This window comes from Fonsecaea erecta (assembly GCF_001651985.1).
Source record: "Fonsecaea erecta strain CBS 125763 chromosome Unknown Scaff1, whole genome shotgun sequence".
NCBI classification, from domain to species: Eukaryota; Fungi; Ascomycota; class Eurotiomycetes; order Chaetothyriales; family Herpotrichiellaceae; genus Fonsecaea; species Fonsecaea erecta.
Genome location: NW_017387244.1, coordinates 3,692,048 through 3,718,598, shown reverse-complemented (window position 1 = coordinate 3,718,598; position 26,551 = coordinate 3,692,048). Strand labels below are relative to the sequence as shown.

The following is a 26,551-nucleotide window of genomic DNA, read 5'->3' as shown; positions in this document are numbered from 1 at the left end:
TGATCTGTGCCGTGTCCCCTTCGTCCTGGGGCACATTTGGTGATCAGTCCAGTCAAATGAGTGGCTTTTGCAGCGCCGAAGTCATCGAGATTGTCTCTCTTCTCTTAGACACATACGTGCTTCTCGGAAATTGAACGATCGTTAAAAATAACATGTATTGTTCCAGCGCTCGCTAAGAACACCAAAGTCTCGTTCTATACATATACTACGTCAAGGGAGCAAAAAATATAATGTCATGAATGAGAGATGTGGGGTTCGAACCCACGCTTCCTTTCGGAAAGTAGAGGATTTCAAGCTTTCGGGGTGTGTAAACTTAAATCTACCGCCTTGAACCACTCGGCCAATCTCTCCAGACTTAATTCAGGCATGCGACGAAGTTGTTAATCTTCGTTGCGTTTTGGGAGCATAAATTTAGTGGATTTTAGTAACTTCTATACATCACCAAAAGATTTTTGGCGGGTGGAGTAGGCAGGCGGAAGTGCTAGACAGCCAATCATCAAGCAGTGTGGCCGTCAGACCTGCCTGGCTGGGGGGACCTCAGGAGGCAATTCACTCACGAATTCGCCGGGAACTATTTGAACACTCCAAGCACTCATGTATGTGCTCAATGTCGATTGGGCACGCCATACCGATGGGTGCCTCTCCGTCGAGAACGAATCCGCTCCCTCTTATCGTCTAACACAGTGGCACGGGAATAGAAGAGAATACACATTCCCTCTCATACAGCAAGGTTGCCAACAAGGAGGCATTTTTACCCCTTCCCTCTACCCTAACAAACCTCACGATAGCCCCAAGACGTCTTTCAACACCGTCAAGGCCCCAAACAGCTGGCTGTCGTGGTACTTCCTGGCCACGAGTTGCAGGTTGATGGGGGCTTTCTCGAAATTGCCCTCCTCCCACAGCTGCTTGACGTGGGCGCACGCGTCGCTCAACGGCGTGTAACCCTCCGCATACTTCTCCTCCTTCTCCGCCTTGATGGGCGTCGGGATCACCACGCCGGGGTAGTCGACAAAGTTGTACAGCGACGTGTAGGTCCAGTAGAAGGCGGTGTCGTGGGCCGACGCGGGCCCCACGAAGCACGGTCCGATGACCACGTCGACGTCCTGGGCGTTCCAGTGCGCGGCGAAGGCGATGCGGAAGGCGTCGCGCTCGCCGCGCATGTTGCTCACGTCGACGCCCGTCAGCATCCCGTGCGGCTCAGCGTCCTTCCAGATCCACGACGACAGCGGGTGGATCGGCTCCCCGGTCTCGGTGATGTGCTCGGCCAGCCCCTTGCCGCCGTCCGGCCAGTACATGCGGCGGATCTTAGCCCAGGCGCCCGCGGCGTCGTACGGCGTGAAGTCCTTGACCTCGATGATGTCGGCGTACTTGGGGTCTGAGAGGAGCGACTTCGCCCACGCCACGGCGCGCTTGACCGGCGGCTGGGGGTCGATGAACCCATCGTGGCTGATCACGCCCACCTTCAACTTCCCGGCGATGGGCGTCTTGAGGCCCGTCCACGGCAGCGGCACGACCCTTGGGTCTTCAAGGTGTGGCTTCGCGGCGATGACGTGGCTCGTGAACAGGTCCATGTCTCTCAGAGAGCGGCACATCGGCCCGATCGAGCACAACACGTTCAGCTCGGCGGGGAACGGCGCCGCGATCATGTCCTTCATGGGCAGGGTGTACGACGTCGGTTTGAACCCGTAGATGCCGCAGAATGCCGACGGGCCACGGATGCTGCCGCCGATGTCGGTGCCGACGCCCAGGATCGACCCTTTCATGGCAATCAATGCCGCCTCGCCGCCCGTCGAGCCGCCGGCAGACAGGTGAATATTGTAGGGGTTCAGCACCCGGCCCCAGTGCGAGTCAGACTCGAGATGCATCAGGGTCTGGGGCTGGTTCGTCTTGCAGTAGAAGACGGCCCCCAAGCTCCGCAGGATGGCCACCAGCTGGCTGTCCGTGTCGTTCTTGACGATGCTGCCAAAAAAGCCGGTCGACGAGTACGTGCCGGCGATGGGCATGTGGTCCTTGATGCTGACGGGCACGCCGTGCAGCGGGCCCACGGTCTTGCCGTGCGTGGCCAGGTACTCGTCGAGGGCCTTGGCCTGCTCGACCGCCTCGTCCATGAACCACTGGGTCAGGCAGCAGGTCAGCTGGTGGGCGACGATGGCGCGCTTGCAGAACGCCGTGGCCACCGCGACGGCCGTGTACTTGCGGCTGGCAATGGCCTCCGCCAGGGCCGTGGCATCGACGGTCTCGGTGATCTCGACGTCCTCGGGCGTCAGGATGCCAAAGGTGGTCGCCAGGCCCGACACGTCCTGTGGCGGGCTGTTGACCACCTCCTGGGGGATGTAGTACTCCTGAGGGATCTTCTCCTGGAAGGCTCGCAGCACTGCCGCCCGTTTCGACTCGTACTCGGGCGTGCCCTCAGGGATGTCCTTGGGTTGGATGACGTTGAATGGCCTGACCACCATTTTTGCTGGCTTCTTCTGTACCTGTATCTGTTACCTCGGATAGAGCAGTTTTCAACCGGGATGACCGAGTTGATGATCTGGGAGTGACGATACGGGACACGAGATAGTCTGTCAACAACTTGGGACGTGCAGAGACCTTTTTCGGCCGGCGATGGTGCTGTCGTACTGTAAGTCGTTGTTGTTATTGTTGTTGTTGTTATGTGTCGAGGGTTTTCAATCCGGCTCCCCCTCTCTATCAATTGCCTCTGATACCTACGTACCTACTAATGATAGCCCGCGGCAGCGAAGCGCCTCGACTTTCCTTCTAGCGGGTATTGGCGTGTGGGCATTCGATCGTGCATCTCCGCTGCTGGCTCCTCGCGCAAACGCTTCTCGCTGGTCACAGATATCTAGCGATTCCTCCCCCCTCCCCGGTCCCCGGCTGGCTTGAAAGGCAAATTCGAAGTCCTGTTTGGGTTCACGCGTTCGCACATCAAAAGCTAGCTATTAGTAGCTGGAAGAAGTAGTAGCTAGTCGTAGTAGTGAAAACCATGCGACATACATGCACCAGTATGCCCAGTTACTAGCCTCCCCGCGACGCCACGCCCTTAGGGGATGAATATGTTCCGGTAGAGCGAGGAGGCACTATGCCGCCAGCCAGCCAATCCCCTCGATTTGCGCAGTTCGAGGCCATCGGCTTTCTTCTCCAGGAAACTCAAGATAGGGAAGTTAGTGAGGAAGGGGAGGGCCGTCCTTCGGATCAATAATCAAGCTCAACAACACGCCTAGCCGTCCATCTAGCCAGAATCGACAGCCTATCCAGCTCTGCCATCATTAGCCGTCGGCATTCGAAATAATCATATGCCATATTCTTTCGTCGTCGTCGTCATCGGGTCGGTTGATTTACTGCTGTATGACTGATTGATTGATTGATTGCTTGACTGACTGACTGACTGAGACGCACACAGGTCCCAAACAGGACAAAACAACCTTTTGTTTTCGTGGGGTCCGGTCTGGTCTGTCTGGTCTGTATCCCCTCGCCCAGACGAGACGGAGACGAATCAAATCAAATCAAATCGGAGATTGTCCGTATCTCTGTCGTGGTGGGCCAAGTGGGCACGGGCTTTGTCTCTATCCTCCATCATTCTATCAGACGCTTATTCTTCCCTTGATCTGCAAATGGGGGGCATTTCAATCAAGAACGGGCAAGGCTCGCTCTCCCATGTTTCTAGCTTGCCCAGGTACCGGGATCCAAGGCGTGTGGGCGGAATGTCCGCTCTCATCCCATCCCATCCCATCCCACTATCATATCCATATCCATATCATATCATGTCCCAGCTTGGCATGTCCTGGCATGGCCTGGCATGGGTATGCATTCCATCCATGCCCCAACCACGCGCGATTACTTACTTCCCATCCTCGTTTCGTTTCGTGCCCCAATGTAACGCCACCACCAATGACTGGATCGGTGCGTGGCCTGGGGACCATTATCGATGCATATCTCCCTCGCCTCAGGCTGGGCCCCGATAGCGGCGCCTTGTAATACCATGCGCCATGCAACCATTCCTGGGACTGGGACTAGGATCGCCGCCCACTCCTACAAACCCGATGATGCTGCTGCTGCTGATGATGGGGGAACCCCGGTCTTTCTTCCCTTCCCTCTCTCGACTACGGTGGCGGCAGTGGTGGTGGAGATGTCCACCGTCCGGCCCCAGAATTGTTGCCGTCCGTTCGAGCCAGCCCTTGGACGGAGCCTTACTTGAACGTGGTGTATGCAGTGCGGCTAGAGATATAAATGGCAAGGGCAAGGCACGACAAAGGGCACGCCCCCCATGGGAAGAAAGGACTTGCTCGGGAGTAGTCTTATGTGCATTGACTCGAGGAGGATATAAGGAAGTAGTATCCAAGTTACTTTCTTAGACTCGCTTTCTCTTTGGCAATCCATCTATATATCCATCATCTCTGCTGTGTCCATCTTCCTCCTCCTCTTCCCTCCCTCTCACTTCCCTCTCGCTCTCCCACACCACCTCCCCGTTTGTCCATCACGACCGTGGATTCTAGCAAAAGAACCAACAGATCAACCGACAACATGACCATCCTCGCCGAAACCACGTCGGAGGTGATCCCCGGCACGGTCCACCTCGTCGACCTGGACCACACCATGCACACGCGCCACGCCGACGCGGGCGCCGGCGACATCGTGCTGGTGCCGACCCCGTCCAATGACCCAGACGACCCGCTCAACTGGACGCCGCGACGCAAGATCCTGTCGACCATCTGCACGAATCTGTGAGTACACCTGGCCTGGCCTGGCCTTGCATGACATCCCCGGCGGGAAAGGGAACCCTGAAACTGATGAGACGGTGTCACAGATACACGTGGTTCACCGGCATGAGCGTGTCGACCGTATACTCGGTCTTGGTGCCTCTCTCGGCCGCGTCGGGCGTGTCCGTGTCGACCCTCAACCAGGGTACCGGCTACATGTTTCTGTTTCTCGGCTGGAGCTTGCTCTTCTGGCAACCCTTCTCGCTGCGATACGGCAAACGCATGACCTACCTGATCTCCATCCTCGGATCGCTGGTGAGTGGTGTTATGTCCTGGTGGGAGTGTTACTGACCTTGATGTCCAGGGAACCAGCATATGGAGGTACATGCAATCCGTGACCCCCTTCCCCCGATCACTCCCCATACTGACTGACCGACCTTGCAGCGCCTACGTGACGAGCAACGGAGAATGGATCGCCAAGTGCATCATCCAAGGCTTCTTCAATGCCCCCATCGAAGCTCTGCCCGAGATCTCCGTCACTGATGTGGTATGTGTCGTTGTCTAACCACGACAATGCAGAGCTGACCATCTCGTACAGTACTTCACCCACCAGCGGGGCACATACATGGGCATCTACGCCTTCACCCTCGCCGGCAGCAACTACTTCACCCCTGTCCTCTGCGGCTTCATCGCCGATGGCCAGGGCTGGAGGTGGGTGTTCTACTGGCCGGCCATCTTCCTGGCGTTTGTCTTCCTCTTCCTGTTCTTCTTCATGGAGGAGACCAACTACACGCGCAAGACCGCCGGGCTCATCGTCGAGGTCGACACCCCGCCGCCAGAGCCGGCTGCCGCGATGGACGCCGCGAGCAAGGAGAAGCTCCCCACGACCGTTCTTTCAACCGCCCCGTCCGCCACCGAGTACGGCCCACCGAAGACGTTTGTCCAGAAACTGTCGCTCTGGAACCCGCAACCCGGCCAGCCCATGTTCCAGCGCGCGTACCGCAGCTTGACCTACCTGACCTGGCCGGTCATCTTCTACGCGGGCTTCTCGTACGGTTCGTACCTGATCTGGTTCAACGTGCTCAACGCCACGGCCTCGATCATCCTGGGTGGGCCGCCCTACAACTTCAGGCCCTCGATGGTCGGCCTGTCGTATCTGTCGTGCACCATCGGCGTCATCATCGGCTGTCTCGTCTCTGGAAGGTTCAGTGACTGGCTGACGATCAAGCTCGCCCGTCGAAACAACGGTATCATGGAGGCTGAGCAGCGTCTGTGGCCCTTCATCCTCTGTGTCCTGATCGTTCCAGGAAGCTTGATCCTGTGGGGAGTTGGCGCCGCGCATGGGGTTCATTGGTTCGGCTTGATCTTCGCGATGGGTGCATTGGCGTTGGCTACCACATTTGGAGTCACCCTCAGTGTCAACGTAAGTATTTAAGTGCCACTCATTCCGTGAGGAGATCAACATTGTTGAGATGGGAGACTGACGTCCGTTGGCAGTACATGATCGACAGCTATCACGACATCAGCGGCGACGCCATCGTGACCGTGATCCTGGTGCGGAACACCATGTCCTTCGCCATCAGCTACGGGTAAGTGTCCCCTGCCCTTGCAATGAGAGCACATAACTGACCGACTGCAGGATCACGCCCTGGTTGACCAACTTGGGCTATCAGAACTGCTTCATCTCCGCCGCCTTCATCGGCATGGCAGCCTCGTCTGTTTTCTTCTTCATGATCGTGTACGGCAAGAAATTCCGCGTGAGCAGCGCCACCAAATACTGGAAGCTGGTGGGTGCCGACAGGGAGAGGTCGGCGGCACTTTGAGCAGACGAAGGGGGCTGAGCATTCATGTTCTGAAAGCTTGATAGACACAATCATACATAGACTCATGATTGGTCTCTTCTGGACAGCCTTTGGTCACATTCCAACACACGCTTGAATGCAACTGTCACCTTGCAATCGAATGGCACCCCCTATCGCCTCCCTACGAAAAGTGACTCGACACACAACGAGGATGACGTTGCCGACCACCAGGGATTCCAGCAAGGCAATGCAACAGCGGGGCATAGCATGGCCTGCATGTAGGACATCCTTTACAGGCTAGTCCAGAGCCCTCCTTGTGATATGTTGAAACTGTGCAAGCCACCACCGCAGTTCGAGCTTTGTGGAACCCAGTCCGGGGACAAGGAACGTCAAGCCCAAGTGTAATCGTATAGAAGAGGAAGGTCCGATGTGGTTGGGAATGGCCAAATCAGGGGCGAGCCATCCGGACCGCTCCTCTTCTCCACAGAATCCTGCTCGATCCTTATGGGTCGAGTTGCCTGCCATATGCCGAGTCTCGACTTATGGACCTCGTAAGCGCTACGGGACCGGTGCACGGAGGGTCAGCCAAGATCCAAATTTGCGTGTCGATCACAGGATGAGTGAGATGCTCGATCGAAACTCGCCAGTGCATCCTTCGGCATAGCCGCTGATCGTTTCGTCCGTAAAATGCTTGTTTAGAGCGAGGTCTGAACAGGTCCGGATAAGCTTCATGTCTGGCAATCTGTGGACAACCCAGACGGCCCCGTACTCCGGGGTAGTCTGAAGGGCATGACAGTACTCAACGATGGAAGAACCCAGACGCCTCAGCGGCGTGGTAGCCCGGAGTCACCGGCTGAAGTCATTGTCTCTCGCCCAGCATAGAGACAACTCGGCTGAGAGTACGAGACAGGTCACGATGAACGATTGTGAGAGTCCTTCACCTGCAAATAATGGTGACCTCGCCCATTTCGCGACTCTTCAACCTCTCCGTAAGATCTTTTTCGCTGATCCCCAGATCCGTACAAATCTCATCGAAACAGTGTGTGCCGTCGAGAAATTCCACTATTCTGGCATTCAGGGTCTGATACTCTGTATGGATTTTCCCGACACTGCGAGAGTGCTTGTGCTGTTTGTGTCTCGTCCGTGGCGAAGACTCTTCGGCGAAATGTCGTTCGCTGGACATGCTCCGAGTCAGATGGGCATATCGGGCCGTACCCCCGTCTGAGGGTCCGTAGGACACCGTCCCTTTGTGCGTGCGAATGGCATACCGGTGCACCCGATAGAGGAAGCCCTTGATGACTCCGAACGTCACGAACCGCCGCATGTCGATGTTCGCGAGCATGTTGGCATTCTGGGCGTACCATTCTCGCACAGTGAGGCCTTGTCGCAGATTGGCGAAGAGCTGGACGATCCCGACACCGTCGACGGGGTCGCCTTTTCCCGTCAAGGGCCATATCTCCTCGTCCTGAAGGGTCGCATTCGTCAGGCCACTCGTACGTCGTTCGGTGGCGCCGTCAATGATGACTTCCTCCTGTGCGCCCGGTGCAAACGCCGTGTTGACGTATCTGGCGCATTCCTTTTGCATCTCGGTGTCCTTGGCAATCATGTTGGCAAATTCGGCGGTTGGAGCGTAGATGGCATTGAAGCTAAAGATATCGAGCAGCAGGATACAGCCGTAATAGAGCAAGTGTTTGACGCACTTCTTGGTGAGCTTAAGGTCGGCGTCGGCGAGAATCGCAATCCGTTTCACGCTATTTACGCCGTTGATAAAAGGGATAATTCGCAGCATGGTCAAGTCCCAGTTCTCGTCCACCATGGTCTCGATCCTCACGGTAAACAGGGGGACATGCCAGGGCTTGACGCTGGCGGGGTTCGGCAAGGTGGGAAACAGCTTGATGTTCAACGTGTTCAACTCGTCGATAGGGATCATACATTCACAGTAGTTATTCAGGTCTTCCATCAGCATCTCGCACAGGCTGTATATCTTGCCCGAGTTTGGGGATGCGGCATCATCACTCAAGAAGTGCGACTGTTCCTCCAGGCTGCGCATCAAGTGTGCCAATTTCTTCACCACGGATTTGTACGAAGGCACGTCGATCGTCGCAGGTTCACCGAGGACCAGGGCGAAATTGAAGATGAACTCATTGCGCGGGTAGTGGGGGGAAGTCAGACATATGGGATACGACAGGACGAGTGTGGGAGGCGTGCTCGACGTGAGCGGCGGAGGCGACAGGGAGATCAAATTCCCACAGAGCGACTGACGAGGAATCACGAAGCGCGAGATGGTGGAAAATGACAACAGCGGTGCACTCGAGGGCGAGGTGGTGGCCGTGCCATTGGACGCTGCGGACAGTTCGCTCGTGGTCAGGATCGAGTCCTCAGGCACTTGATGCACGATCTTGGGACCTATACACGTGTCAAACTTGGGCATCAGTGATGGACAAGGAGACTCAGGGGCTGCGTGCCTTCGTGAGGATCGAACTTGCTATAGAAGATAGCTTTGATGGACATTTGGCGTCGTTGATTCGACAGTGCGGGCACCGTGTTAGGTAAGATGTTTGCATTACGGCCTCGAATCACTGATGCCGTCCGTGTCTTTGAGGAGGAGGAGTAGTATGTAATCAAGAAGGCAGCAGCACCAGTAGTAGGTCACCAGCAGTGTGGTGGCTGGTGTGGTTGTCCCGAGTAGTGGTGGAGAGGAGAGAAGAGAGACAGACGGTGAGAGTCGCAGTTTGCAGCCAGCATTGGTTATTGTGACCCGTGACCCACAACTGCGCCCACAAACTGCGTCAATATGTCCCCAAGTTGTTGCTCTCCGGCCTCAGCTCTTGGATGACAACTGGATGACTACATGACTACACCAACATCCAGATTCACTCGAGCCAATGAGTACACAATGCGGCACTTCCAACAACGCTCTAGGTCTCGATACAATGCCCAGGACGAGCTTGTGGCAGGCATCTCGCGTTGCCGCATCCTACCGCTGGCCGAATTCCACAGCCGATTCCGCAGTCCGCGCTGAATGACGTCGACCTCCACTGCGTGTTTCATGCCTGAAGCGACAAGCAGCCGCTCATACTTGGCTTCTTTTGGCAAGGGCGGGACAGTCATCACAATGCAGCTCGCGTCGGCCCCTGGAACGATCGTTTATTCCGCCTCTGAGAGGGTTGTATGTTCACCCATTCGGTTCACGGATCTGTGACGAGCGGTGCACGACGCCCATTCGCTCGCTCGAGAGAGGATACGAACGACCCCAGAGCCCCTGGAACGAATTCCATCCTCACTCATCAATTCCCGACACGATGATAGGTGCATCTCGAGCGGATCTGGCTCAAAAGACCGCAAAGACAAAGCCAGGATCTGGCCGGGCATCCGGGCAAGATGGACCACGATATCGAAGCACTGGATATATCAAGGCAGGGAGAGAAGGCCCGAGTTCACCTTCAGGATCGACACAGACGCCAGACGAGACCCAACAAGCCGTAATAGAGTCTACGCTATGGATCCCTTGAGCAGAGACATCATCCGTGCAGAGGTCGACGCCAATGACAATCGACCCGACACCTTGTCGTACATTGCCACCCATGGACCAGATATCGAGAGAGACTGGTCTCGATCAGACGTTTCTTCTTCACCTATTTCCCGTCATGTCACCCACACTTACACGGTATGTCTGCCCAAAACTTGGCTTCGAGGATGTCGAAGTGGCTGACAAGACGAGCAGAATGCCACCCAACGCACGCTCCATCCTGTGGAGCTCGATCGCATCGCTCGATCGCGGACACAGCATCTTCTCACCGTAGGCAGTCGGCCGTCGACTATTGCACGAAAACGAACAACAGCCACGGTGCAGACATTGGGAGCTGGCAAGCCTCTACCACCCAAAGACGAAACGGAAGGGTACGTCGTCGAATTCGACGGTGTAGATGACCCCGAACACCCCCAGAACTGGCCCTTCTGGTATAAGTACGTCTCTTTCTAAAACATTGAGCCCCTTGTGGTCACTGACACGCGCCTACAGAGTCAGAACGTCCATCATTTTCTCCTTCATCACCTTCGTGGCGTCCTTCGCCAGCGCCATCTTCTCCTCTACCATCCACCAAGTATCCCACGAGTTCCACGTCTCGACCGAGGTCGGCGTCCTCGGTATCACGCTATATGTGCTGGGCTTTGCGTTCGGCCCCATCCTCTGGGGCCCCGGTTCTGAGTTGATGGGCCGCAAAAAGCCCCTCGTGGTGGCCATGTTCGGCTTCGGTGTCTTTGCCGTCGCAGCAGCCGTGGCCAAGGACTACCAGACACTGATGCTCGCACGCTTCTTCAGTGGCTTCTTCGCCGCGTGTCCGCTGGCGATTGTCCCCGCCTGCTTCGCCGACATGTACGACGACAGCCAGCGCGGGATCGCCATCACCGCGTTCGCCATGGCCGTTTTCTGTGGGCCCTTCTCCTCACCCATTGTCGGCGGCTTCATCGCAGACAGCCACCTGCGCTGGCGCTGGACCATGTACATCGCCTCCATCATGGGCTTCCTATCCACCTTCCTCGTCTTGTTCACCAAGGAAACGTACGCACCTGCGGTCCTTGTCGCGAAAGCCGGGCGGGTCCGACGCGAGACCAAGAACTTCGCCATCCACGCGAAACAAGAGGAGGTCGAGGTGGACTTTCTGGAGCTCGTGGACGAGAACTTCATGCGACCCATCCGGATGTTGTTCACCGAACCCATCATCTTCCTGATTACCCTGTACATGTCCTTCATCTACGGCCTCATCTACCTGTTCTTGGGCGCCTACCCGATCATCTTCCAGGGCGTGCACGGCATGAACGAAGGTGTGGGCGGCCTGCCCTTTATCGGCTTGATCATCGGCCAAGTCTGCGGCGGCATCTACATCATGATCGACCAGGTCGCGTACAAGAAGAAGCTCGCCCGCAACCACGGCGTGCAGATTCCGGAATGGCGACTCCCGCCCGTCATCATCGGCGCCATCGCCTTCTCCGTCGGTCTCTTCTGGCTCGGCTGGACGGGCTGGAACAAATCCATCCACTGGCTCGCGCCCACAGCGTCGGGCGTGGTGACCGGCTTCGGTATTCTGTGCATCTTCCTGCAATGCTTCAACTACATCATCGACACGTATTTGATGTTCGCCGCCTCGGCCATCGCCGCCAATTCCCTGCTCCGATCGTTCTTCGGTGCCGGCTTCCCCCTGTTCGCCGACCAGATGTTTAACAATCTCGGCATCCAGTGGGCCGGGACCTTACTGGGCTGCCTCGCCGCGGTCATGATTCCCATCCCCGTCATCTTCTACATTTGGGGCCACAAGATCCGGGGATGGAGCAAGACGACAGTCATCAAAGAGGGGTTGGGGGATGAAGAGCAGGACCTGGGACGGGAAAAGAGCGAGATGCAAGTCTGAGTTTCTCTGTTTTTCTGAACTCGGCGCGGCCATTCGTGGGTTCCATGCATGCACATATTTGAATTGTGTGCGAGGGTTAGAAAAAAAAATCAAGGGAGCCGTTTTGTTTTCATCTTTCTTTCTTTCTTTCTGCAACGAACCGACTATGAAAAACTGGCTGATGGGAAAAGGACGGATGGATCATGGGTATTATTACGATTATTACTACTGTAGACCGGCACCCAGGCGGTCATTTTGGGAGAGGCGGATATGTTACATGTTACCTACCTGGTGGTCCTATTAGTTTGGGAGCCTATTATGCTTGGAAATAATTGACCGTTTATGTACGCTGATTAATGTCTTGATATATCTACAGTATTTCATGGTACGGCACGAGTACAGGCGCCAAATGACAAACGAAACAAACACACAGTCTATATCCATATATCTATCCATCTATCTACGAGGTACGTGGTAGCTCCTGTGAAAAGGACTCGGATTGGTTGGCTGGTTGGCTGGTTGGTTGAAAGGAGATTAAAGAAAGAGAGTATCAAGGTAACAGTTCCATACCGAGGGAGAAACGAGCCGGGCACAGTCTGTCTGTCTGTCTGTCAATGAGGTTTAGGGGTCTCAATCTGATGCATTTACTGACTGTATGTATGTATCTACAGTACACCCACTCCGGGTCCTGGTCCTGGTGCTCGCTCGCTCGCTCGCCCGCCACGAAAGCCCTGCGGTAAGCACTTCATTGTTTGCTTGCTTGCTTCCGCTGCCCAAGAATAAATGCAACATGTCCGCGCCAGCTCATATCCTCGCCGGGTATCATATCCAACACATAGAGAACAAAGTCAAAAATTAGTCCTGGTTCTGCCCAACCGACCCATTGAAATGCTCGTATCCAACCCGCGCTGATGCAGTTATCCAAATCCCCAAACGTCATAGTCACTGGATCAGTGACCTCGCTATGCAATATCCCACAATGTCATTTCCAGTGTAATGCAGCCTTGATCCATCTCAAGTCAAATATCCGACGCCGTCGTGTCGTGCTCAATGCTGTCATCTCTAATGGCGTCGGGTATCGTCGCCACATTGTGCAAAGCCAACCTAATCCCCCATGGAGCCGGATAACACGTCGTCTTGGTCGTGAACAATATAGCCTTGCAGGCACCCCACCGTTCTGTGAAGTCATTAGATCCGCGCTGGAATCTGCGAATGTCTTGTTCCTCGCTTCTTCATCTCATGTTCGCTTCAGCCTGCTCCAGGAGTTCCAACGTTAAAGCTTGCGTCGACGGACCGAGGTCAATGAAATCATCCCTGGGAAGGTTCCATGGAAGTCTCCTCTTTTCCTTCAACCTCGATCGTGGCAGCTCTGGCTTTTGCATCTTATTCTGTGCGGCCAGCGGCGACAGGGCCTTGGACCTTGGAGGTGGAGGCGGAGCCATCGAAGCCATATTTCTTGCTATTAATGGTATTGTGGGTGTTGGGATCGGCGTGGCCATTTCGGCCTCCACTTCCTGGGCAAGGGCAATCAAATCATCGTCCTCGATTTCATTGAACACTGAGTTGAAGCTTTCCGAAAGACCCTTCGACAGCGGCGTTCTGGACTCTTGGGCCAGAATCGTTCTCGCCGGACTAGGGCTTGCTTTATGTCTCGGGGAATCAGGCACCGGCGTCCCACCGAGCGAGGCCGTAGCCGGCGAATTCTCTCGTGTTAACGGCTCATCTGGAAGAGACTTTTGTGTGGCGCATAGCATGAGAAAAGTCTCGTCATCTATACCATCAGTGAAATCTTCATCCAGATACATGCTTGACGTATCAAGACCGCCTTTGGCTGACTCGGCTTCCTGATTCCCTTGGCTGCTTTCGCAGCTTATGCTGCCGAGTTTGTCCTTTGGAAGCAGTATGCCTTCAAAACGCCGCTGCACGACACTTGCAGTTGCCTTTGTCTCTGGGGGTTTGGGGTTTGGCCATGATTTCCCTATACACCTCTGTGGTGATCCGATCTTGCCTTCATTCGGAGGCTGACATGCGACCAGCCGACGAGAATTGATCTCCGAAGGTCTCAGCTCTCTAAGCCCTGGTGATAATGCTGGATTAGACGACATCTGTCTCGGAGAAATGGGGACTGTTGAGTCATGGTTTTTTTCTTGTTGACCAAGGCCGGCGGTTGAAGTGGGGACTGAAGAAAGGCTCGTCGGTGCTGTTGGACCTTGGACAGCTGCGGCATCTGCAAGTCCTTTCTGTGAAAGGCCGTCGTCCTCACCAGCACAAGTTTTCTCTCCTTGGCCCTCAGCGGTGGGGTCTGCTACCGGCATGTCTTCTTCCTCCACTATCGGTTGAGCTCTCACCGCCCCCTTCGACGACAGAAGTGCAGGCTTCTGTCCAAAGAATTTGTTCAGTCGGGGTTGACTCGCGGTCACCTTCCCCCAAGTCTCCTCGACACTGATGCGACCCTCCTCCAACATCTTCTGTCTGACATTTCGCTCCCTCTCCAGCTTCTCTTCCCGCTTGCGTTTGTTCTCCACGCGTTGCTTCTCTTTCTCTAACTCTTTCTTGCGCTTCTCTTCATGTGCGTCCAACCTGTCGGCGCGTGCCATTTGCGACGCAGTGTATCGGAAGCCTCCCTCTTTCTTGTAAGCCCGCTTGGCCTCCTTCAGAGTCATCGGAGGCTTCGCGGGCCGCGGCATCGTGGGCGAGGGTAAGATAGAAGGGAAGGGAACCGGCCGAACACAAGATGCAGTTCGCACAGAAAAACAACCCTGGTACATTGACGCGATGGCTTGGGCTAAACAAATAGACGAGATGCACGTCACTTTAGGGCACGGCGGAAACATTTCCGCCTGCGGCCGGTAGACCTTCCTTGTCTTGCGACAGACCCGAAGGATCTCTGGGCTTGCCTGCTGAACAATCTATCATTCTTCCCGGCCATGCTCAGCCTGCTCAGAGCCCTCGTCCGCGTCCTCGTCCTCTGAATCTATGTCTTCGATGGGAAATGTCAGGATGGCGGCAATGCCTCCTAGGCCCTCCAGTCGTCTCCCACTCTCATGGTCACTGCTCAGGACTCTGACTTCACCGCCCTCTACCTCCCTCACCCGATCGACAAGTTTGACCCATCTTCGCCTCGTGGCTACGTCCTGGCTGCGAAACAAGGCGTTGCTGATCAAAAGAACTCCTCCCCCTCGGCCAACAGCGCCCTTCTCTACGCATGTCTCTCCCTCTTTCGGCCCGTACCATGCCCGGCCATCGTCCTTGCGTAGGAGTGTATAGAACTCGTCCATGAGTGCCGTCTCCCGGGCATATTTTGTATTCTTCAACCTCACGAGCACCTCTGGGCTTTTGAGGACCTCATTGAGACTGTGGAGGTGACCGGAGCTGCTGTGGACCACAATAAAAGCGTTCCGCCTCACCAAGTCTTGTAGCATTTTGTCCCCTTTTGCAACGGCGGTCTCGTTGATGTGTTTCAGGAAGCCGGCGGCCGTGAAGCCAGGACTCGCGAGCAATATCGGGAAACTCGCGCTGCTGTCTTTGTGCTCCATCAAGCCCTGAAGCTGTCTGAGTAGCGTGTCCAGCACGGTACTGTAGAATTTCATCAAGCCTTTGTCATGGTCGGCGGATCTCCCAGCGCCTGTCCGCTTCCGCGGGACCGAGACTTCGACCCTCTGCCTCAAGACAGTCTGGAATTGTGTCAGGAAGCAGATGTTGGCCAGCCCTTCCTGCATGACGACCGCGACCGCTTCAGTGCCCCTCGAAGGGTCTATAGCCTCTTCCAGCTGCGCACGGGCGACGCTGTCCCAACCCTCTGAACCATCACTGCCTTCGACTTCCTTTTCGAGGGTGAAGTTGCGCTGCAGCTCAAGGTCAAGTGTGTGAAATTGGCCTAGCTTTGTATATCTATTCTCCCTGGCGATCTGGCCGGACACATGCAGTTGCCCAGCCTGGGGGTCAAAATCCAAGGACTTGACCCGTATCGTGAGGTTGGTGTGAACTCGTTGAGATGACGTAGAACCCGTGGACGAGGATTCGGTGGTCACTCGCCGTATGGCAGAGGCAGTGAGGAGGTCTGTAGGTCGAATGAGGTTATAAGCATGCCACTAATGGAAATTTCAGAATGAGCGCGACGGGGGGAGCAGAGAAGGTGGTGGAGGTACCATGTCTTCAGGCTCTTCAGGGCACAATGTGACACTCCCACTCCCATCGCTGTTGATATTTCGCTTGACGAGGCGCATTGTGATGTCGTCTAATTTCTCGATTTGGCTGAGTTGCTGTTAGTATCAGCGCACGCAGTCTCAGGGCGGCGGGCAACGACAGCTGGTGTGAATGTTTGTCCATAAAACGAGGGGTGCGATTGTGTACTCAAGGTTGCGGGGATATTTGAAATGCATCGTGGATCTTTGGTCCAAGCAACTCAAACGGGCCAGTGACTTCATCTCTTCCCTGAATGGTTGAACCGTAACGTGTGATTCTCGAACAACCATCTACGAGTAATCCTTGACTTCCAACCTCTACATTTTCAACTCGCTTCCCGACATCTCCCTCTTCGAGCAAGGCCATTCATGGTAGTGCTCCCCATCCAATTTACCCGGTCTGGTCGTAGGGTAATTAACATCGTTTGGGGACTTGATCCAGTTTGATATATTAATACATCCCTCAGACTGTTGCACTAGTTCCAGACATGTAAACATGCATCGCACTGGCCTACTTTTGGCCCTATTCAATTCTCAGATCTTGACTTCTCTTATGCTCAGAACTAACATGTGAGAACACTCAAACGGACTGCCACGTCCACATGTTCAACCCCATCTTGTTCCCCGAAGTCACAGGCATTCCTGCGTGCAAGGTTTGCGGGTTCCCCCTGCCGTCGCCACGGAGATTGTTCCAGTATACGGCATTCCCTTGGATCGGCTTGAAGGTGACGCCGTCATCGATGGGCCGGTCACAATCGATGAACTGGCACCACCACTCTTCCTCCTCCGGCGGCGGCGGCAGTCGTGGGAAGTTTGTCCCTCCTCCGGTACAATTTGCGTGGATATACACGAAGAAAGTCGAGACCACATTGCCGCCGACCGCGCTGGCGTCGCCGTACCAGTCATAATGGTCGCGATACTGTCCTGCTATGCCGTAGTTCTGCACCACCAGGGGCTGGAAGTCGCCAACAGCCTCGTAGAAAGGGAAGCTCCGTGCGCGATCCTCGATCTGTTGAACGGTCTTGTCCCGGGGCAGCTTGGCCGTCATGGAGGATCGGTAGGCCGAGTCTCTGTGGACTTTGCCTTTATCCGTCCAAAGTACGGAGGGCTTGAATCGGGGCTCGCTATCATACAAGAGTTCTTAAAAGTCCTGATATGTTGGGATCGCAGCCGGGCTGCACTTACGCGAGCTGGACCAGATGGGTTGCCTCTTGGGGCGTGATGAAGTCTTGTATGTACACCACTAAGGGATCCTCTGATAGCAGGTAGGTCTTCGGTCCCTTGGCATGGGGTCCGTCGTTGCTTTGCTTGAAAAGCAGGAAGTTCCAGTCAAGATACAAGTGGGCGACACCGAGAACGACCGCTAGAGCAGGTATTAGTACAAGAGACAACTTCCCAGCTGGTGTCATATTCGCATCACAATGAGTATCCAAGAGACTAGCTCAGCCTGCAGAGAGCTTCTAAAAACATTTGTATAGAGTGGAAAGAAGGTGTTGGTCTATGTTGGCTGCGGTAGCGCTCGATGCTGTACATGCAGCATCTCATCGTGCTCTCGGTAAATGCGCCGACTGGCTGCTCTTCCGCCTGCTGCTTTCATCCTACAGAGCCGTTACCTGTCGACTTCTCGCAAAGAGAGAATATCACTACATGGGCCATGTGGCGTTAGATTCGATATCTACCTTCAAGATGGAAGCCCAGATGCTCTTTATAATATGTGTCGCACTCTGCTGCTTCATGCACGCCTGCAAGGCTGAGCTTCAGTATAGTGATCCGACAACACTCAAAGCCCTTTTGTCAGCATCGTCGAGCAAAGAGGACATGATCATTGCTGCCTGTGAGTTATAGAACATTCAAAGCATTTCTTGTCGCTAATAACGAGCTGGAACCCCAGTTTGCCTGGTGCGTCGACTCTTTTCCCATTCAGCCCTGATCCTACCTAACTCACGTTCCCATGAACGTAGCCGTGGCAGTACGTTGAACGGAACGAAGTTTGACCTTCTGATCCGTAGACTGATCATTTCCCAGTGAACCATGCAAGATGCTGGCTCCTGAGCTGGAAAAGGCCCATGAGGTACTACAGCCATGGCCGTCCGCTCAATTGCTGGCTATAAATTGTGAAGGTGTATTGGATGCTTGTATTTCTTATGGGGTTACTTCCTTTCCCACCATTCGACTCTTTCATGGCCCAGAACAGATTCGATATCGAGGGCAATTCCAGGCTTCCTCGTGAGTGTCGCTTTGTTGGTGACTCCACAACGGCTAACCAGTCCAGCATTGTAACCAAAGTACTCAAGACTATGGTGCCAGTCTTTTCCCAACCTAGTAGGCCAATCTTCGATACGTTGAAGTCGTTGGATATCCCGGTGCTTCTGTTTACGGAGTCTGAAGATGAGACCTCCCAAATGTCGACTGTGATAACCCAGGTGGCCGATAAGCTTCACGACAGGTTTTTGGTGGCGACCACCACTGACCTGACCTTGGCTGAAGAAGTGGACGCCCAGCCACCTTTTGTGGTTGTCTGGAATTCCCTCGACGAAGTAAAGCCAGTATATCACGGCAAGCTTGAAACGGGACGTATCCTCAAATTCGCAGAAAAAGCCTCGACGCCGGTAGTCGGCAGGCTGGACTTGCAGTCTTATATTGAGCACACTCAGGTGCCAGATGCCATTCACTTTTCTCGTGTGTTTCGCTGCTGACTGACATCCCAGTCTGGTTTGCCCCTCGCTTTTATCCTGGCCGAGACCGACAAGGAGAGGAAGGCCATCGCCGAATCACTGAAACAAGTTGCTCTCACATACAAAGGCAAAATCAACTTTGTTACTCTCGACACAACCCAGCTGTCCTTTTTGCTCGAGCCGCTTGGTGTGGACTCGACACGCCTACCTGCCTTCGCTGTACATCGTGGTGACAACGATGAGGTGTTTGTATATGACCAGCACCGTCAGATCAACAGGAGAGACATTGAGATCTTCATCCAAAGGACACTGAATTTGCTGGTCAAGGAACTGTGACTTGCTCAGCCCGGGCCAAGGGCCAATCAAAACTCAGGCTGGTTATTCAACTTATAGGTAGATCATCCAACCTTTTTCTTCTTTTCTGGATCTGTTGGTGCTATGCTCCATGTCAGTGTGATGGTTGATTCGAACAAATCCGAGAGCGACGGCGTGTCTGAGAAGAAGACTCCCTACCATGAGCGGCAATTCGTGGAGATGTTCATGTCTTTAACGGCACTTGCACCTTACCACGCACTAGCACCTCATCTTCGAAACTTTGAAAAGTTGCCGATCTTGGTCTGGGCATCGTTTACAACATTCCTCTTCGAATAGATATTGGATTCAGCTAGTGTGCGTTTACCGCTCCTGCATGTTTGTCTCCTTGAGACGCAGTGGTGGCAACAGTGGTACAATGCTGGGAGACAGGCTGTTGGAGCTGCCGGCCAAAGAAACGCGACCAAGCAATCCCCACAGTGCTTCCCGGAATTTTGAGCATTTGGCGTCTTCAGGCAGGCAAGGTCCAGTTCGGACTGTGGACCTTGGATTATGATCAGATCTGCGCCGCTAAGACAACGTCAAAGCACCACCGTTATCTGTCCTCTGTGCCCGGGGTGGTCACTGCAGCAGAGGTATTAACGACGACGGCCGAGGACAGTATTTTGAGTGTCGGCTAGGCGGCGAAACAGTTTGCAAACTGTCCACTTAGCTTCTCCTCAGGTGGTACGGCGGCAGTGAAGGACACGAGAACGTTGTCATGGGGTCGTGCGACCGAGCTGCTGCTGGGGCAGTGTGTGTATCTGTTGGCCGAGGGAGCAAGAGTGACTTTAGACAAGGGAGCGGTCAGCTCTGTGTCGTCGAGGAAAGCAAGTAATTACTTCTGTGAGTTGGCGCAGCCTCGGGTGTGAACGTGACCAGCCCCCCTGGATCAACGGTGAGGAGCTTCAATCAAATTGGATCCCCCACCGAGGGCTTGTAGGCGTCCAAGCTAAGACTAGTGGGCTGCCCCCAGCCTCCCAGGCTTACCACCAAAGGAGGCGCCTAGGCACCTGGGCAGTCGGACTCCACCGACTGCATCATATTATGTGATAGCTGCCGCTCAACGACTTCGCCTCCGTCCTCCGTGCCAGGAACCAATATCAACAGTTCGTTTTCGCAATCCCCCGCCGCCTACTTCTCCCATCACCAGATTGTTCACATCTTGCGTTCTGCGTCGTGTCCTTTTGGCAAACTTTCGCATTGATACCCCGGATATCACCTAGCTCTTTGGACAGCTGTGTTATTGTACCATCTGCCCCCTTCACTCAATCAGAGCCCGCCCACGTCAAGCTTTTCCCAAAGCTGTGCGCCGTCTGCCTATTGCGCCATTGAGCCATTTTCACCTTTTACCAACCCTATCCAGTCTTCTCAGTGCCCTCACCTGGATCGCCTGTCATGGGGAGCTTCGTATTCAAATGGTGAGTCGCGGCGCATTGCTACACACTATTTTGTCACCGCCTCTGTCATACCCTAAGACCGGCGCCAAGTTCCCACCAGTTCGCTGACACAGTTTCATAGGCCCCATCCCGAGGCCAACGACGTCCACGTTACGGGCACCTTCGATGACTGGGGAAAGAGTGTCCAATTAGACAAAGTTGGAGACATCTGGGAGAAAGAGGTGGATTTGCCCACCGACAAGAAAATCTTTTACAAGTTCGTCGTCAACGACCAGTGGATCATCGATCCCGAGGCGCCGCAAGAGGACGATGGCCGTGGGAACGTCAACAACGTGCTCCTCCCCGAACAGATCAAGCCCAAGGCGTCCATGGTGCCCGAAGCTGTGACCACGTCCAGCGTAGCTCCCGAGAGCACCACTGCAGCCTTGGCTGGCCAGGTGCCATTAGAGCCGAAAGCAGAGGCCACCGAAGGTGAGTGGGAAGCCAAACCATACCATCGCAACCCTAACATTAACCCTTCTAGTCACACCTGCATCTGATTCCCACCTCAACCAAGTGACCACTGGAAGCAGTGTTCCCGGCACGTTCCCGGAGACTCCAGCCAAAGAGCCAGACTCGTACGGCGTCAGTCCCTTGCCGCCTACCAGTGGCGCAGGCAATCCCGTCGACCTTCCTGCAGGCGAAAAGGTCCCTCCTCCCAGCGAAGTCACGGCAAATACCACCCATTCCGCCGTGACCACCTCGAAAGACGACTATGAAAATGCGGGCTCGAGCATTCCAATCATTGGAGGAGCGCTTGCCGCGTTGGGTCTTGGTGGCGCCGTAGCCACAAAGGAGAACTTGATTCCAGAGTCTTCTCTACCCATGGGCGAGGGCGCCGGAACTTCACTCGACGCAGGTCCTTTCATCAGTTCAGCTGGCGCTACGTCGACCACGGCCGAACTGGCGGGGAAAGTGCCTTTGGAAGAAAGCAAGCCGGCAACCGAGGTCGATCCTGCGCAAGCCATCACATCTACGGTACCTGAGGTGGTCAAGGAATCGATTGCAGCGGCACATACTGATCCCGAGGCCACCGCTTCTGCCGAAGCTGTCAAAGAAAAGGCGGAGGTGGAAGAGGAGTTGGTAAAGAAAGTGCCGGAGGCTGAGGAAGCTGGAGAGCCCGCGCCGACAATCGCAGCTGCCACAACTGAGACTGCACCGTCACCCACTGCTGTTCCATCTGGTGGTCCTGCGCCTGGGACATCCCCCGCGGCCGCGGCCGCTTTGGCTGACGGTGCAGATGGAACGATCGAGCCCACAGAAGCTCCAACACATAAGGTGGAGCCAGAGAAGACGGAGGGTGACACCACTGAATACGCTCCACCGCATGCGCCGGGTGCTGCTCCTGGAGTGTCGGGGTCTGCAGCGGCGGCGATCTCTGACGGTGCAGAAGATCCTACTCTTGCCGACGAGCCTGCCGTACAAATGATGAACAAGAATGAAGCTGAAGCGGCCGAAAAACCAGCGGCCCCCGCGACCGAACCCCCAACGGCCACCGCGCCCACGACGGCGGCACCAGAATCCAAGAAGGAGGAAACCAAAGCAGCTGCACCCGCTGCACCTACGAGCGCGACCTCGACGCCGACCAAGAAAACAGAGACCACACCAACCACTACCCCATCATCCTCGGCGACCAAAGAGAAGAAGAAGAAACACCGAGTCAGCTCATTCTTCAAGAAGATCTTTGACTAGATGCCAAAGAGAGCGACGGGATGTCATACAGACCAGGAAAAGGCCGAGGAGTGATACTACAAGCGAACGTGCAGGGCAGACGTGGAGGAAGGGGGCTGGGTGTGGGTGTAGGATTTGTGCAGGAGCAATTGGGAATGCATGCATTGCGAACGGGTCGGCGCACCCGTTGGGGTTTGAACCGCGGATTCGTGTTGATTTGGAACTTGTTTGTCTTGTAGATATCCCCTTCCGTTGTGTTTGTATTCGGAGAGGACGGAGCCTTTTGTGTTCCATAATGGCTAATCCAAATGTGTTGATGCGGGCTGCACGGTTTTGCTCATTAACTACTGGCTGGGAAGGTCTTCTCCTCGTGTTCTGGAAGCACCAGAAGGATTCTCGAAGCTGTGGAAGCTGTGGGCGCTCGTCCAGTGTAGCCGGGAACATGCAGCCACTTACTTCCCTGAGGCGTATGGGTAACCACTTTGGGCCCTCCCCTTCTTACACCTCCTGGGTGCCTCCTGTGCCGTGTGCTTACGCTGCGTCCTTGGACCCGAAGAACTTCATTGCACGAGGCAGGAAGCAGTCTCCCAGGTCATCCGGTGGCTGCAGAAACATAGCCTGGAGGGCCAATCAGTGCCTGGTTCGGCTCGCCGTTGACCGCCTAGTTAATGCAAAAGCTGTAGCTATGACATCGCCTACCGAGCTCCTGGGATTGCTACTGGTCGGAGGAGGGAGCTGCTGGAGCTTTGAATGCAAATGAAGGAGAGGGGTTTGCAACTAGAATTGCTGCACACGGGCAAGGAGAGGAGAAGGAGGGAGCTGCCCCTTGCTGGCTGCTGGCAGCTGGCTCTACCAGATCTTGTGGTTGGGTTATTCTTGCCCAGTTTTTCTTCTTCCATTGAGCTACATGACATATGTGCTGGAGGAGCTGTTTGTTCGATCGAGCAGACGTTTGAGAAAGCCACTGCCTGCACTGCAGTGCACAGCTTGGGAAATAGACTTCACCAACCCATATCATCCCCCCCATCTCGTCTGTCTTCCCGGCTGACCTTCTTTCTTCCTTTTATATCCATCCCCCAGGCTTTCGTCTTCTCGCCTGCCCACTTGATCGTGTGCTATCCAATCTCCAATCTCTGGCCGCTCTCTGACCCCTTCGAACCAAAGTGGTCCTCGGCTACCCCTCCACTGCGTCATCTGCGACTCAGAGTTGCTCATTGCCCCACTTGCTCTCACTTCCTCACAATCTCGAACGAGCCTACCGCTCCCTCTCGTGGTCTGGTCCGCTCCACCGCCGTAGCAATCCAGTGCAACTCGCTGTTGCCAGTGGACATCATACGCCCGCTTCGTTGCCTGAGATAGGCATCACGCCCTTGCCCATTCTCACTCCTGTTTCTCCCCCTGCTTGTCGCAAACCCAACGGTCCTGCAATCCGTCAGGTCAGTGGCCCACGGTTTCACGGACCACATCGGTGACAGGCCACCCTCCCTGCCCAAAAGAGGGTCGTTCAGTATCCTTCTAAGCACCACACGAAGTCCAGTTGAGTCAGTCCACAGGAGAAGGGGTACCCATCCTAACCCAAGCTTAAGCCAACGACAAGTAGCAGGCGTCCCTGGGGTCTCAATACCCGGACCCAAACAAACGTCCTCCCCCTCCCCACATCCTCAAACCTCGCCGCACATATCCATGTCTCTTCCTGCTCCTCACCAAGCTATCGTTGATGCTCTGATCAAGGACTTGACACAAGCCAAACCCGACGACCCTCTCCAGTACTGTGCCAATTACTTCAGTCGCAAGCTCGAACTCGAGCGGTCCTTATTCAGAGCGGGAAAGCCCACTCCAACCGCCAACGGCAAGATGGCAGACACCGCTGGCCCTTTCGACAACCGCAGCCCTTTCGCCGCCAAGAACAGTATACAAGAGGAGGATGAAGAACGTGACACCTTTGGCTCTCCCACTGATGCCACCTTCAAAGCTCGTGATTCCGGTCGGTCGCCCTTTGGCGGCTCGGGCTTTGGTGCCGCAGCTGGGGGCGCCGCCGGAGGTGGCTTGTTTGGCAACTGGCTAGGCAATCAAGCATCAGAAGAGACAGAACCACAAGCTCAGTCGTTGCCCAACAACTATGCCGCAGGACGCAGGACGTCGGTGTCGGCCGAATCCATGCAACCGGACTCGGACTCTGGCAGCTGGAAGCCACCCAAACACCCCAAGACGCCTGAGCAGTACGAGAGACTCCGGCATGCGGTAGCTGGCAATTTCTTGTTCTCCAGCCTCGACGAAGAATCCTTCAATCTGGTCCTGGACGCGTTGGTCGAGAAGTCGATCCCTGCTCCCAACATCAAAGTTATCACCCAAGGCGATGAGGGTGACTACTTCTACGTCATTGAATCGGGAGATTTTGACATCTACATCAACCCCAGCGGAGCGGTCGAAGCAGGCCCAGATGGCATGGGGAACAAGGTGGCGACGATCGGGCCTGGGGGCAGCTTTGGTGAACTGGCGTTGATGTACAATGCTCCTCGAGCTGCGACCGTGGTGAGCTCGTCCAAAGGAGGCCTCCTCTGGGCGTTGGACCGCGTCACCTTCCGGCGGATTCTCATGAACAATGCATTCCAGAAACGAGAAATGTACGAAGGGTTCCTGGGCGAAGTGCCTCTCCTCTCATCTCTCAAACCCTACGAAAGAGCCAAAATCGCCGACGCCCTGGAGACGGTCAAATATGAGCCAGGCCAAAACATCATCACCGAAGGAGAGCCGGGCGACGCCTTCTATCTTCTAGAGTCCGGACATGCTGTGGCTTACAGGCACGGAGTAGATCATCCGGTCAGAGAGTACGGCCGTGGTGGTTACTTTGGTGAGCTGGCTTTGTTAGATGACAAGCCTCGTGCCGCCAGCGTAGTGGCCAAGGACAATGTCACGGTGGCCAAACTTGGAAGAGATGGATTCAAACGACTTCTCGGACCCGTCGAGAGCATCATGAGACGTGAGGAATATGAAAACACTGAGGAGATGGATCCCCTGACTCAACAGAAAACCGTAACATAGGCGGGGGTTATCGGCAGAGGCCAAGGCATTTATCGAGGGGATTCTGAGTGGTGTGCGTGATATTGACTTACACAGACGGATGATTGGGCTGTGTCCACATTTAGATATCAGGTACGTAAGGGGACGACACAGCCAGGATTGGAATCAAACAGAGGCAACTGGGTAACCAGGAGAACTCTGCTGTTCGTGGTTGGTTGACGAAATGAGGCTGCAGTGAGGATTCGAAGGCAAGCGTGAGCTTGAACGAAACAATGGAATACCACGGGGCGGCTACTAGCTAATGAAAATGAGATATATTCGCCATTCTCTGTACCTTCATGTGCTATGCTGTATTTTGCTGACTGTGTTATTCGCATGCCTCGTCTGCGAGAGCTCTCTCGACATCAGCATGATCAGTATCGATGAGGGGTGACGGCACGTGGGAGGGGAAATGAGGATTACGTCAGCCTTACGGCGGAGTTTCCCTCGGCAAACCTGCCTCTTTCCCTTCCCCCAAGCCTTTCCGCTCCGTACCTCCCTGTCCTTCCCGACACTTCATCAGGTAAGATCGCAATATCAGGATTATTGGATCGGGCTGACACCTCCTGGCACCATGAGAATCTTTAAATGCACCGTCAACTCCTCATTTCACTGTCGTTCTCTTTTCTCCTTTCCATTCATCCACCTCGGCATGATAGCACTCCGAACACTCTACGGCCATATCGTCGGCAACATTTCCGGCCTTTGATGCAAGCCAAACCCCTGAGTCTGCGTCGATTACTGATCGTACTTCACGGTGCCTGATTGGCTTCGACAGGCCGTCGTTCAAAGCAGCGACTTGGCCTGCTCCAATGACTGGAGCATATTGGAGCTGTGGTGACGTCCGCTGTCGCCTTTCCTTGCTGTTTTCACTTTCCTTTATTCAGCACTTGCGCCCTTCCCTATCTTCACGTGAAAACTCCCGTCACGAGCCTCTGCCCGAGGTACCGCCTTGCCAAGGTAGCCGATGTTCACTAACCAGATAATACTGCTTGCTGTGAAATGGAGAGCTTCAGATTTTGCCATTCTTTGACCTGTCGACCGGGAAGCGTTTTGAGAAAGCCACCTCCGAGGTGTCCATTCAAGATTGTCCTGCTTCTGCTCCTTTTGGAAAAAAAGCCATCGAACCTGATTTCTCAAGTGAAGGCGTGATACTGAGGCAGGTCCCTCGAGCGATCCATATAAAATCCAGCGTCGGCCTGGTATACCCGTGAGTTGCCGTTCATCTTTCGTCGCATGCCGCCATCGGACTTCGAAGTACCCTTTTTTGACTTCCTCTCCA

The 26,551-nt window shown here is 54.9% G+C and overlaps 10 protein-coding genes across 10 annotated transcripts; 5 read left to right on the top strand and 5 right to left on the bottom strand.

Moving 5' to 3' along the window:
• Positions 1-779: 779 nt before the first annotated feature.
• On the bottom strand, positions 780-2,456 carry AYL99_01308 (hypothetical protein; the record flags this gene model as incomplete). Its single annotated transcript, XM_018832824.1, has 1 exon — positions 780-2,456. The coding sequence occupies one exon, from the start codon at positions 2,454-2,456 to the stop codon at positions 780-782; it is 1,677 nt and encodes a 558-aa protein (XP_018698703.1).
• Positions 2,457-4,524: 2,068 nt separating this feature from the next.
• Positions 4,525-6,523, top strand: AYL99_01307 (hypothetical protein; the record flags this gene model as incomplete). Its single annotated transcript, XM_018832823.1, has 7 exons — positions 4,525-4,724; positions 4,808-5,015; positions 5,065-5,081; positions 5,145-5,247; positions 5,299-6,123; positions 6,198-6,289; positions 6,340-6,523. 7 exons carry the CDS (start codon positions 4,525-4,527, stop codon positions 6,521-6,523), a joined length of 1,629 nt encoding a protein of 542 aa, XP_018698702.1.
• A 916-nt stretch (positions 6,524-7,439) lies between these two features.
• On the bottom strand, positions 7,440-8,933 carry AYL99_01306 (hypothetical protein; the record flags this gene model as incomplete). The annotated part of the gene is made up of 1 exon (XM_018832822.1): positions 7,440-8,933. One exon carries the CDS (start codon positions 8,931-8,933, stop codon positions 7,440-7,442), a length of 1,494 nt encoding a protein of 497 aa, XP_018698701.1.
• A 1,068-nt stretch (positions 8,934-10,001) lies between these two features.
• On the top strand, positions 10,002-11,910 carry AYL99_01305 (hypothetical protein; the record flags this gene model as incomplete). The annotated part of the gene is made up of 3 exons (XM_018832821.1): positions 10,002-10,169; positions 10,227-10,468; positions 10,524-11,910. The coding sequence occupies 3 exons, from the start codon at positions 10,002-10,004 to the stop codon at positions 11,908-11,910; spliced, it is 1,797 nt and encodes a 598-aa protein (XP_018698700.1).
• Positions 11,911-13,121: 1,211 nt separating this feature from the next.
• AYL99_01304 (hypothetical protein) lies at positions 13,122-14,576 on the bottom strand (the record flags this gene model as incomplete). Its single annotated transcript, XM_018832820.1, has 1 exon — positions 13,122-14,576. The coding sequence occupies one exon, from the start codon at positions 14,574-14,576 to the stop codon at positions 13,122-13,124; it is 1,455 nt and encodes a 484-aa protein (XP_018698699.1).
• A 225-nt stretch (positions 14,577-14,801) lies between these two features.
• AYL99_01303 (mRNA surveillance protein pelota) lies at positions 14,802-16,271 on the bottom strand (the record flags this gene model as incomplete). Its single annotated transcript, XM_018832819.1, has 3 exons — positions 14,802-15,980; positions 16,038-16,143; positions 16,243-16,271. 3 exons carry the CDS (start codon positions 16,269-16,271, stop codon positions 14,802-14,804), a joined length of 1,314 nt encoding a protein of 437 aa, XP_018698698.1.
• A 382-nt stretch (positions 16,272-16,653) lies between these two features.
• Positions 16,654-17,482, bottom strand: AYL99_01302 (hypothetical protein; the record flags this gene model as incomplete). Its single annotated transcript, XM_018832818.1, has 2 exons — positions 16,654-17,197; positions 17,259-17,482. 2 exons carry the CDS (start codon positions 17,480-17,482, stop codon positions 16,654-16,656), a joined length of 768 nt encoding a protein of 255 aa, XP_018698697.1.
• Positions 17,483-18,370: 888 nt separating this feature from the next.
• On the top strand, positions 18,371-19,084 carry AYL99_01301 (hypothetical protein; the record flags this gene model as incomplete). Its single annotated transcript, XM_018832817.1, has 2 exons — positions 18,371-18,727; positions 18,782-19,084. 2 exons carry the CDS (start codon positions 18,371-18,373, stop codon positions 19,082-19,084), a joined length of 660 nt encoding a protein of 219 aa, XP_018698696.1.
• Positions 19,085-20,497: 1,413 nt separating this feature from the next.
• On the top strand, positions 20,498-22,230 carry AYL99_01300 (hypothetical protein; the record flags this gene model as incomplete). Its single annotated transcript, XM_018832816.1, has 3 exons — positions 20,498-20,520; positions 20,621-20,970; positions 21,023-22,230. The coding sequence occupies 3 exons, from the start codon at positions 20,498-20,500 to the stop codon at positions 22,228-22,230; spliced, it is 1,581 nt and encodes a 526-aa protein (XP_018698695.1).
• Positions 22,231-23,892: 1,662 nt separating this feature from the next.
• AYL99_01299 (hypothetical protein) lies at positions 23,893-25,251 on the top strand (the record flags this gene model as incomplete). The annotated part of the gene is made up of 1 exon (XM_018832815.1): positions 23,893-25,251. The coding sequence occupies one exon, from the start codon at positions 23,893-23,895 to the stop codon at positions 25,249-25,251; it is 1,359 nt and encodes a 452-aa protein (XP_018698694.1).
• Positions 25,252-26,551: the final 1,300 nt, after the last annotated feature.